Here is a 12,772-nt window from a genome sequence, read left to right as displayed (position 1 = left end):
TTCTCTGTTTAGACGCAAATGTGAAAACAGAGTTTTTGAAAATCTCCACTTTGGCCGGAGTTTTCAGAAATGATTGTTTTTGGGGGCTTTGACCTCCGTTTTCGTGTAAACGAACGGCCAAAACGCATGAAAACGCCTCCGTTTTTGCCCCGTGTAAACGGGGCCTAAGTTGCAGCAGTTTGAGGGAGAGAAAAATGACAGCTCTGAATAAAATAACATATATACAATTATACAAAACAAATTATACAAAAAATTATACTAAAAATACAAAAAAGTGAGAGGTGCAGCAGAGTGAGGCAGACATGATTATTGCCGGAAGCTGCTTGTTACAGCATGTAACTGCTATTGTTAGCAGTTGCTATTGCTATTGTTATTGCACGTGATTGGTTTCTATGAGACTATATTAGTTGTAGTTGTAGGCTGAGTTATGGTTCTGCGTCAAAACAACGCCGTGCCTACGCCGTAGGGTACACGTCGACGCGTACCCTATGCCGTAGCCCACGCCGTCGCTGACGCGTACCTCCCAAAAATTGTAACTATGCGTCGAGGCGACGCAGACCACACGCAGACCGAGAGGGCTGTGATTGGTTCGCTTGCTAGCAACGCATTTCCGGTTTCCGGTTTGAAGCAGTCGTAAACTTTCAGCGCTCTTTTCTTCGTGTATGTGTGATTTTTATTTTATTTTTTTATTTTTTTGCACAATATTTGTCCTTATCTCTTTGATTCACTGTGACCGGAAAAGATTGCGACCTAGTGGTCGCAGGGGGTACTGCACCACGGCGAAATGGAGTGATGGAGAAGTCCGAAGGGTTCACGACAGCGTCACAGTGACGGCATGTGCTCTGCGTTGGTTTGACGCAGAACCATAATTCAGGCTTTAGATGTCTGTTAGATTCTGCTGCAGCAGCCGCAAACATTCCTGACATCCACACTGTTTAGAGGTAAAAAAGGTGCAACTAGTTCAACAACAACACAGACCTAATGGTCAATACAATCTCCAGAAATGATTTGCTAATATTGTTTGCTAAAAGTTAAAAGCATGTCGTGATGGGTTAACGGTGTCTCTATGGTTGGTATAATGGAAACTGCTGTAGTTACACATCAGAACTGCAGTCCTTTCTGAAGCATATTGGTGCTGACTCGAGAAAAAACGTTCATAGTTCTTAAGTAAGTTGTTCTACAACATCTTGGTGAATGAAAGAATAGCTGAAGAATTGTCAGAAGTTGAGGCCTGGAAAACTAATTTATTTTGTGGCATTTCCTCCGATTTTAAGCTGTAAAAAAAAAAAAAAAAGAGTAATGTGCTATTGTCGTGTTGAACTCATTGTATTATGGGTATCGTTGTTCCTTGCTTTGTGTTGCATTCCCTGAAGAGTTGTGGGTTTATTATGCTTGTACGGGTTTGTGAATGTTTATATTCAGCATTAGTGCATCACATTACACTCTTTTTTCTTGTTTGTATTTTAAGAATTCACACCATAAGTTAAATTGGTGTGACGAAAAACGGCTCCTCGTTCCGTTTTGCTGTCACGTGATTGACATACTAACAGGTTTAGCTCCACATACGTGTGGGTTTTTTTTTTTTTTAATATATTTTTTTATCCCCGATTTTTTTTTTTCCCATTATATCACCCAGTGCTCCTACCTACTGACAGTCCTGGGCATTGCCACTCTCTACCAACCCCGGGAGGGCCCTGCACTGAGCTCAGGTCTCCTCCTTAACCTGAGGAGTGAGCAGGCCGCATCTTTTCACCAGACAGGGTGGGGTTTCTCCGGCCGGACGTAGCGCGTGGAAGGAGCGTAGAAAATCACATTATTCCGGACGGATCCTCCCCACCCCATCTGGCGCCCCGGCTGGCCAGAGGGGGCATGTGTAGCCCATGTTTTTGTGAGGGTAGCTCACATTAGCTACCCAAGGGAACACGGGGAGAACATGCAAACTCCACACAGAAAGGCTCTTTCACCAACCCCACCCAGGGTGTGGGCACTGAAGTCATGGGGGAACTAACACGCACTTCAGCGTCCCCGGTGGGAATCGAACCTTCTTGCTGTGGTCCTCTATTCAAGTTGCAGACAGGAAGGGGATAGAGAGAGAATGGAGATGACATGCAGCAAAGATGCGCAGGCCGGGATTTGAACCTGCGACCACTGCAGGAGGACTGTAGCCTCAGTATATGAGCTGCTTGCTTTACCACTGTGCCACCGAGCGGCTCACACATGTGTGTGTTTTGAGTCCTACAACTTGCAGAATACGTGTCCACAATCACCTCTCCCATAAATATAAAAATGTGAACAGCATGAATGAACTTATATTTAATCCCTGAAGCATCATGATCTGATTCATCCACTGTAGAAAAAAGTTGTGCCAACGTGATTATCGAGGTGCAAACGTGAGAAATAAAGAAAAACGTCACAGTAACTCAGAGTGTTACTTTGGCATCCATCACCAAGGTCTGGGTCCTGGCCTCCATCACCAGAGAAACACTCTCTGAAAGTAGTCTAAACATTCAATAAAAACTTTATTCATATGTTGCCGAGTCACATCAGTTCGTACCAACCAACCTTTCATTGACATGTTAGTTTTATTTTAAAAAGACAACTTTAGAGAACCGGTTCTTTAATGTTTGTCTATTTTAGGATCTGGCTTTTATCTCAAATAGTCGTCCCATACGGTCGTCATGGTGACTGAGAGATGTCCGACCCGTCAGCAACTGGTGAAGCGATCCAGAAGGATCATTTTGGTGACCTAAATCAGCTGATGATCCAGGTCCTGGACCAGCGGATCAGTGTGGTACCTGAAGACCCTCCTGATGCTGCATCAGCATGTTCCTTTAACAGAACCAAGGCTGACATTGTGATTTGCAGGTAGGGCTGTTCGATTTTGCCCAAAAATAAAATCTCGATTTTTTTTTTTCTCTCAAAATCCGATTTTCGATTACGATTACGATTATTTTGTGAATTGACAAAAGGCAAAGAAATTATTTCAAATATGCTGTTTTTTTATTGAACATTTGCCCCATTGGGCTTTAAGTGCAAACTTTGCTCTTATTAAACCAAAAATGAATGAATAAAGTGCAAAACTCTGTAAAATAAGTTGAAAAAAAGTTTTAAAAAATATAATAAAATATAAAGTTTTATCTCTGAAAAAAAAAAATAAGCAAATCAGCACTTGCAAACATACAGTAAGTTATATTTCCAATTAAATAAAACAAGACATTTTCTAATTAAACTAAACTGAGTCTTTGCATGCTAAATAATAATGCAACCCATGGAGGAGGTAGAGGTGTGTAATGTCAGTCATTACATTTGCTGTTCACATTTGCAAGTTTTTTGCAAGGAACACGAGCCGGTCTACCGCATCTGGCTTGAGGGATGCCCGGTGGCATGTTACAACGCCCCCTCCTACACTAAAGAGCCTCTCCGGTGGGGCTCTTTAGGTATTGGGAGGTATTTCCATCAATCATTAATATATGTGCAGACAAGGTAAAAAAAGTGAAAAATCAATTTAATGATTTTAACGTTTTAACATCGTTCTAATTACATAATCGCGATTACGACTTAAAATCGATTAATCGAACAGCCCTATTTGCAGCTTACATAATATTGCACCAATCTTTAGTTTTATGTTCAGACCAACAAGCAGCGGGAACTAGCCACAGCAACGAACACCATAATCCACGGGAAGCCGGTTGAGTAAAAATACCTGGGCACCATCTGTGACAGCCTGCTGAAATTCTCCTCCAACACAGAGGAGATCCTCAGGAAACGTTAGCGACCGATATACCTCCTCAGGAGACTCAATTCTTTTGGAGTCAGCAAGAACATCCTCCTGACTTTCTACTACTGTTTCATCATTACATTCTCCATACCCTGCTGGTTCCATTCCACCACTCCAGAACAGAAAGCGCCTGTAGAGCACAGTCACAATCAGCTCTAAGGTCATGGGACCTCCTGTAAGGACTCCGTCTACCATCTACAAGCAGCAGACGCTCAGGTTAGCAGGTCAGATCATGCAGGACCCCTCACATGCTCTCTTTCCAGCATCCCTTCAGGACGCCGGCTTTGCTGTCTCAACCTTTGTCCCCACTTCTGAACTTTTGTTTAAATTGACTTGAAAAGAAGATGCATTAATGTGGATATAGCTGAAGTTTCAAAGACGAGTATTTCGTGTCTCCTTTTTCATTGGAGGCTCTAGAACAGGGGTCGGCAACACAAAATGTTGAAAGAGCCATATTGGACCAAAAACACAAAAAACGAATATGTCTGGAGCCGTAAAAAATGAAAGGTCTTGTATCAGCCTTAGAATGAAGACAAATGGTGAAAGGAGAAATGTCGAAAAAAAAAGTCAAAATGTGGAGAAAAAAGTCAAAATTTAGAGAAAAAAGTCAAAATGTTGAGATTAATGTTGAAGTACAATCTCGAGAAAAAAGTGGAAATGTTGAGAAAAAAGTGGAAATGTTGAGAAAAAAGTGGAAATGTTGAGAAAAAAGTCGAAATGTCGAGATTAAAAAGGAAAGGAAAAAGAAAGAAAAAAGGAAAGAAAGAAGAAAAAAGAAAAAAAACAAGAAAAGAAAGATAAAAAAGGAAAAAAAGAGAAAATAAAGACAAAGAAAGAGAAAAAGGAGAAAAAAAGAAAAAAAGAAGAAAAAAGGAAAAAAAGAAGAAAAAAAGCAAAAGAAAAAAGAGAAAAAAAAAGAGAAAAGAGAGAAGAAAAAAAAGAAGCGAAAAAGGGGAAAAAAACAAGAAAGAGAAAAAAGAGAAAATAAAGACAAAGAAAGAGAAAAAAAGTAAGAAAAAAGCAAAAAAAAAGAAAGAAAAAAAGGAAAAAAAGAAAGAAAGAGGCAAAAAAGAAGAAAAAGGGGAAAAAAAGGTCAAACATTTTTGAAAAAGCTCCAGGAGCCACTAGGGCGGCGCTAAACAGCCGCATGCGGCTCTAGAGCCGCGGGTTGCCGACCCCTGCTCTAGAATGAGGATGATGGTTCTAGTTAAGATATCAGATGGTAGAACAGAGACTGCAGACTTGAATATCAGCGTGATGTGTGGGTGACAGCCTGTTTCTTGTTCTTTAAGTGGAAGCTTCTTACTTCGGCTTTGCTGTACGTTGTAACTCTGGTGCTCTGGCACACTGCTGTCAATCAAACCCTCATACGAAGAACTTCTATCCAGCTAAGATGATGTCTCTCAAGACGGTGCCTGTTTTAGTAACTGAGACCATGAATAATAGATTTTAGCAGCACACTAGTTTTGGTTTTGACTGCAGAAATATAAGATTAGACGGTGAAAATGTTTTACTGTTTCCAGAACTTGTAAGCTGAGCAACTTCAGGAATTTCTCCATGGCCTCAGTGGACATCCTCTACATAGATATCACACGTCGCTGGTCAGGACCAGCCCCGAACTCCAAGGAAACAGGTAACACACACACACACACACAAACAAACTCACAGCTCTGCATCCTGAGGAAAAAGTCCTGGAATGACACGTGGAGGTCAGAGAGCCAGGCTCTAAAGTGCTCTCACATCTTTCTCATCATTCTCTGTCAGATTCTCGCTGATCCTCAGGCACATAATTGAAATGAGCCGAGATCCCAACAGAGAGACCGTCCAGCGTTAATTTTTCAGTCACTGCACGTAGAGAGGAGAGTTTGCAACCAAGCAGATGGTTGGAGCTCACATGGACCAGGATTGAGGATCTGTACTAAACTGGGTTTAACGTGGCTGTCTGGAGAAAATTGGAGTTAGAATCATAGTAATACATGTTTCTGCAGTATAGTCTTATTTGAATTCTTCCACTGAACAGCTTTTAATATGCTTTCAGTACAGCAAAGGTTATAATCTTCAGCTTTTTAGAGAATATGAGAGAGAATGACTCAAATTTGATTGTTTTGGAGGCTAGAATTTGCTCTTAATGCAAAACCAACAAATAGAAGAGGCTCAAATCAGCCCCATATCTCACTGCAGGGCCCAAAATAGACCAGTTCCACTGGAGATTACTGTTGATACAAAAATGTTTGGATACTGATGTGAAAAATAAAATAAAAAAACTGAATTCAGTGAATTGCAACTCTCTTAAATCCACATTTTGACAGTAGAACACAGAAAGCGCTGAGAAAATGTACCATCTACAGGAAACGACAATAAGGCAACTTGGAATAAATGGCTTTGGGGTTGCAATGAATAATCAACGTAGTCCACAAAAATCAATGGCAAAAATAGTTGCCAATGACTTTGATCATCAGTTATCTAGTCACGTGTGATTCATGCTGTGGAGCAGAACTTACAAGACTTCTTACAGTCCACTTTTAGAACCATCAAAATTTTAATTTGCACCAACCATGTAGGAGTAACCGTAGTGAGAAGCTAACGTTACAAGCATGTGACTATAAATACGTGTGACAGGCTGGTGAGGATACTTCAGAAGTCCTGAGGGCGCCGTAAGGACCTGTAAACCTCTATTTCTCTGCTTTCTGCTCTTTTCCTTTCGGCTGGTCCCTTCAGGGGTCGCCTCAGCAAATCAACGCATCTCAAAGTTGGTGCTGGGCAAAGTTTACGGCTGCGTATCATCCCATCTTCTTTTTAAGAACAGTTCATAAACGTCTGGTAACTGAGGAGACCAGCTGCTGGAGTTTCAGGAGTGTTTCAGGCAGTGATTTCGTTAAAGAATCATGCCTCTGTTTAATGCAGTGTGCCTGAGGGCTGAAAATCACAGTTTGTTGATTTCTGGCTTTGTCCCGTGTGCACAGAGATTTCTTCAGATTCAGAATTTTGATATTCTAACTGTAGTTAAGAGTAGTGCTGGGCGGTATACCGGTTCATACCGAATACCGGTGTTTATTTTTCTTATGATATGAATTTTTCATATACCGTAATACCGGTGAGTATGTACAGTAGTGTACACAACGTTGGGAACGCCGCGTAGCGCTACGTTCTGCCGCACGCCACAACGTTGGGAATGTAGCGCCGCTTGACACTGTTTGTGAGGGGACTGTTTAGCAGTAGTGATGCACCGATTGTTCGGTAATCGAAATTGTTCGGCGGAAAATGGCAAAAAAACACTTTCGGTGTTCGGTGGAATAAGTGGGAAAAAAAACGAACAATTAATAACGCCGTTGTAATACAAGGAAATAGACTCGCCGCTCCCATAACTGTTGCGCACCAGAAACATAAATCGTTGGCCAACCAAAAACTAACCAAATAAGAATTTTACCTAACATTCACCAGCAGGTGGAACCAAAACAACATAATGCTGGGAAATTAAAACATTTTCAGTTTTTTATGTTCAATAACGCGGCGGCTCGAAGCTGTGGACGCAAGGTCTCCGGTGCCTGTCGTGGCGGCAATCCTAGAACCCGGTGGTGGACACCGGAAGTACAGGATGCCGTCAGACTGAAGAAGGAGTCCTACCGGGCTATGTTGGCCGGTGGGACTCCTGACGCAGTAGATACGTACCGGCAGGCCAAGCGGGCCGTGGCTCGGGCAGTCTTGGAGGCAAAAACTCGGGTCTGGGAGGAGTTCGGGGAGGCCATGGAGGAGGACTTTCGGTCGGCCTCGAGGAAATTCTGGAGGACCATTCGGCGCCTCAGAAGGGGGAAGCAGTACTCTGCCGGCACCGTTTATGGTGTGGGTGGGGAGCTGTTGACCTCGACTGGGGACATTGTCGGACGGTGGAAGGAATACTTTGAGGATCTCCTTAACCCGACTGACATGCCTTCCACTGAGGAAGCAGAGGGTTGGGGCTCGGAGGCGTGCTCATCCATCACCCAAGCCGAGGTCACCGAGGTGGTTCGTAAGCTCCTCGGTGGCCGGGCACCGGGGGTGGATGAGATTCGCCCTGAGTACCTCAAGTCTCTGGATGTCGTAGGGCTGTCTTGGCTGACACGCCTCTGCGACATTGCATGGAGGAAGGGGACAGTACCGCTGGGGTGGCAAACCGGGGTGGTGGTCCCTCTTTTTAAAAAGGGGGACCGGAGAGTGTGTTCCAACTACAGGGGGATCGCACTTCTCAGCCTCCCGGGGAAAGTCTACGCCAGGGTACTGGAGAGGAGATTACGGCCGATAGTCGAACCTCGGATTCAGGAGGAACAATGCGGTTTTCGTCCCGGTCGTGGAACACTGGACCAGCTCTACACCCTCCGCAGGGTGCTCGAGGGTTCATGGGAATTTGCCCAACCAGTCTACATGTGTTTTGTGGATCTGGAGAAGGCATTTGACCGTGTCCCTCGTGCCATTCTGTGGGGGGTGCTGAGTGAGTATGGAGTCCGGGGCCCTCTACTAAGGGCTGTCCGGTCTCTGTATGATCGAAGCAGGAGTCTGGTTCGCATTGCCGGCAGTAGATCAGACTTGTTCCCGGTGCATGTTGGACTCCGCCAGGGCTGCCTTTTGTCACCGGTCCTGTTCATAATTTTTATGGACAGGATTTCTAGGCGCAGCCAGGGGCCGGAGGGGATCCGGTTTGGGAACCTCAGGATTTCATCTCTGCTTTTTGCAGATGATGTTGTCCTGTTGGCTTCATCAGACCGGGACCTCCAGCATGTGCTGGGGCGGTTTGCGGCCGAGTGCGACGCGGCAGGGATGAGAATCAGCACCTCCAAGACCGAGGCCATGGTTCTCGACCGGAAAAGGGTGGCATGCCTTCTCCGGGTGGGTGGAGAAGTCCTGCCTCAGGTGGAGGAGTTCAAGTATCTCGGGATCTTGTTCACGAGTGAGGGAAAAATGGAGCGTGAGATTGACAGGCGGATCGGTGCAGCGTCCGCAGTTATGCGGTCAATGTACCGGACCGTCGTGGTAAAGAGGGAGCTGAGTCGAAAGGCGAAGATCTCGATTTACCGGTCAATCTACGCCCCTACCCTCACCTATGGTCATGAACTTTGGGTAGTGACCGAAAGGACAAGATCGCGGATACAAGCGGCCGAGATGAGTTTCCTCCGCAGGGTGGCTGGACGCTCCCTTAGAGATAGGGTGAGGAGTTCGGTCACCCGGGAGGAGCTCGGAGTCGAGCCGCTACTCCTTCACATTGAGAGGAGTCAGCTGAGGTGGCTTGGGCATCTGTACCGGATGCCTCCTGGACGCCTCCCTAGGGAGGTGTTCCAGGCATGTCCCACCGGGAGGAGACCCCGGGGAAGACCCAGGACACGCTGGAGAGACTATGTCTCTCGGCTGGCCTGGGAACGCCTCGGACTCCCCCCGGAAGAGCTGGAGGAGGTGTCTGGGGTGAGGGAAGTCTGGGCATCCCTGCTGAGGCTGCTGCCCACGCGACCCGGTAACGGATAAAGCGGGAGAAGATGAGTGATGAGATGATGATGTTCAATAAATATTTTCTACCTTGTAATTTTGTAAAAGATTTTTTTCTTTGAAAAGCATGCCTAAATCAAACTTATTTGATTTATGCAATGGTGAAAAAATTGGCAAAATAAATGAAAAACTGCGGTATTTGGCCAAGTGTTTATTATTATTTTCTGTTTCGGCCACAAATTTTAATTTCGGTGCATCACTATTTAGCAGTTGCATTGTTTACAGCGGACATATGTGGGTGAAGATGGCTGAAAACGAAAGTCCCACAACTGTTCCAGAACATGACATGGGGGAACTTGTTTCGAAAAGAGGAGCCGTGTCGGCTGTGTGGAAATGCTTTAAAAAAGACGACGTCCAACAAACAACAATCATCTGCAAGTGTTGTAAAGCTAAAGTTGTAGCCGCGGGAGGCAACACTAGCAACTTGCTCCACCACCTCAGCCGCAAACATGTGATAGAATATCAAGAATGCATGAAGCTGAGATCTGCGCCTGTGGTGGCAAAAATTGTTGTTCAAAAAGAATGTCAGGACACCTCAGCTGTCTTTCTGAAGATTTAATGAAAAGAGGACAAACATTCAATTGAATGGAGCCACACAGTCCAACCGGTCACATGAACCGTCAGTCCTGAGTGAGCTGAACGTGCTTAAAGAAAAGTTATCTTGTAGTTGAGAAGCTGGGAAACTAGACAAAACATCACCCATCACCCTGACAACCGTACTGTGTCAAAGCGCGTGACCTTGGCAAGGAATGTTCACTTGAAAACAGGCAACAGTTATACCAAAATTTTCCATTACACGTCCACCACGTCTACAGGTAACACTAGAAGTGCGGGAGAAAAGTCAAGTCAGACAACACTTAAAGTCTTTAAGTGTTGTCTGACTGATTTTCTCACTTCATTAGAATCATAAGTACCGCCACCTCATTGTAAACGTCATAATTTCGTGAGGCCATGCAACCTGTATTTATACTAGTGTGGACATTAATGTTTTTCTAAAATATTTCCTCCTCATGACAGTAAAATAGGCCATTCTAAGCCAATTTACTGCAGCAATTCCTTTCCAAATCATTAGAAAATGTGGTTAACACCCAGTTGTGCATGAAAAAAAAGATACCGTGATATACCGTCAAAAAACGATATAATTTTGAAAAATACCGTGATATAAATTTTTGCTCATACCGCCCAGCACTAGTTAAGAGTCCACAAATGTACCACAGTGTTTCTGTGGTCACACCGATCAAAGTTGCTGCTGTTGTGGCTACTTTCCTATTTCCATTAAGTCACCCTCCTCCTCTTCTCCTCAGGAATGGGGCTGCAGGCGTTTGTGGAAGCCTTTTTCTACCTGGCAGGCCGAAGGTTCAAATCCCTGGTGCTGAGGGAGCAGACGGTGTCCTTGCTGGAGCTGTGCGAGGCTCAGTTGGGTCCCCACTCAAACGAAGAGAGAAGGTCTCTGAGCTGCAGCAGGGCGCTGCCCCGGACCATCAAAACCCAGACGCTGTGCCTCTCCAACCCTCAGCTGAACTCTGCAGCTCCTTAGTGAAGGGCAGCCAGCCAGCAAAGACTCAAGCCTTGCACGCTCAGAGCCAGCGTGGAGAACTGTCAAGGGGAGACTCATCACTGCCTTCAGGATCGTTGAGAACGCAGCTCTTCCCTTCCTCTGCAATCCCCCCTGATGGACTTGTTTGACTGTTTTCAGGGGTAGGAGGACTGGGTGACAAAATGGGATAAAAATATTTTTAACAAAAAGATGGACACCGTGAGAGATGCAAGGATGCTGGTGATTTCCTTCTTTTCCTCCTGGCCGCATGATATGGCTGTTTCTAGTCTACTGACTGATTCGAGAGGGCAGCTATTTGTTTCCCTTCACAACAAATCAAAGCAAAACAAACTCCTTTCAGGGATAACGGTAGACGCTCTGCAGCAGTCGATTCTCTCTCATCACATGTAGATAAGAGGGTGGGAGAGCATCCTCACTCCTTTATTTTCAAGTTTGCACAGCTACTCTTTAAATCGCTAAATTTGCACGGAAACGGTTGGGTGTTTGTGAACACGTGTTGTGTATGGGTGCATTCAGTACTGTATTTATTTATTGATTTGTGTTCAGCTCAGCTGTGTGTCCTCCATGAGCCCGTTAGGGATCTGTTATGTTAACAAACATTCACTCACGCTCTTTAAAGGGGACCTTTTATGAAAAACAGGTTTTTTCTTGCTTTAACATATATAAAGTGGTCTCCCCTCAGCCTGCCAACTCAGAGAAGGAAAGCAACCAAATTCTGCAGTGTCTGTACAGCCGCCTTGATGAGCCATCCAGTGTGATGTGACTTCTACGAGCCGTTCAGATTCTGTGCATTTTCGTTACGTAACCAAAATGCAAACCACGCCCACAACTAAACACCGTGTAACTGCATGCGAGCGTCCGACTATCGCGTCGCACTGCGTGACATCGGACGCTCTCCGTCCATCTCCCTCCAGCCAGCTGCCACTTTATTGAGGTTTTTGTAGTGAAATGAGGAGGTATCATAGAGATAACTTCTCATTTCAACTAACTGGATGAGACGTTCCTCATCCATGACCGTTTCCTACAGCGCTTTCAACGCGAGCGACAGGAAGAAAATAGAATGTTCAGCTCAAAATGCCGCGCTGCGCAGCGCTGCATCGCTGCAGCCAGTTAGGACAGTCCAATAGAAAATAAAGCAATGGAATGATTTTGTCGCTGAGGCTCGCTCGCATCGCATGCATGACACGGTGTAGAGGCTGATTTATGGTTCTGCGTTACACCAACGCAGAGCCTACGCCGTAGGGTCTGCGTCGATTTAACGCAGAACCCGTAATTCAGGCTTAACTCCGCTGGCCGGAGCTTCCGCCATTTTTTTCGTAGCGGTGTATCGCGTCATTCAGGCAGCCAATCAGCACAGAGCCTCATTATCATAGCCCCGCCCACTCAGAATCCTGCATAGAAAAGGTTAGAAACGGTAAAGATAAAGACATGGCCCAGAGGCTGAATTTCTAATTTATATAGAAAAAAACAATCAAAAGCTTGTTTTTAAGACATTCAAGGCCTGTTTAAAATAGACATTAAATGCTATAATAGGTCCCCTTTAAGATCAGCAGTGGTTACTGCCATGAATTTCAGAAGTGGCAGTATTGAAACTAAAATGTATTACAAAGTGTGTGTGTGTGTGTGTGTGTGTGTGTGTGTGTGTGTGTGTGTGTGTGTGTGTGTGTGTGTGTGTGTGTGTGTGTGTGTGTGTGTGTGTGTGTGTGTGTGTGTGTGTGTGTGTGTGTGTGTGTGTGTGTGTGTGTGTGTGTGTGTGTGTGTGTGTGTGAGAGACAGTGTGTGTGTGTGTGTGTGTGAGACAGTGTGTGTGTGTGTGTGTGTGTGTGTGTGAGACAGTGACATGGCTGGCAGTTACTCAGAAACAGGACGTTGGATGGAGTAGAAAGATCCCTTTTGTTTCCACCAGTTTACACCACATGACGTAT

General features: G+C 45.0%; 1 protein-coding gene across 1 annotated transcript in view; it reads left to right on the top strand.

Moving 5' to 3' along the window:
- The window catches only part of ttll11 (tubulin tyrosine ligase-like family, member 11), a 28,494-nt gene extending 17,469 nt beyond the window's left edge, over positions 1-11,025 (top strand). The window contains exons 9-10 of the mRNA XM_061733308.1: positions 5,302-5,411; positions 10,594-11,025. Coding sequence (XP_061589292.1) covers positions 5,302-5,411; positions 10,594-10,826 — 343 coding nt within the window. The 3' untranslated portion in view covers positions 10,827-11,025. The remainder of the gene's footprint in view (positions 1-5,301; positions 5,412-10,593) is intronic.
- Positions 11,026-12,772: the final 1,747 nt, after the last annotated feature.

Source organism: Cololabis saira, chromosome 11 (genome assembly GCF_033807715.1).
Source record: "Cololabis saira isolate AMF1-May2022 chromosome 11, fColSai1.1, whole genome shotgun sequence".
In the NCBI taxonomy this organism is placed as follows: domain Eukaryota; kingdom Metazoa; phylum Chordata; class Actinopteri; order Beloniformes; family Belonidae; genus Cololabis; species Cololabis saira.
Note: the sequence above shows the minus strand (reverse complement) of the source record. Positions and strands in the feature narration are given on the sequence as shown.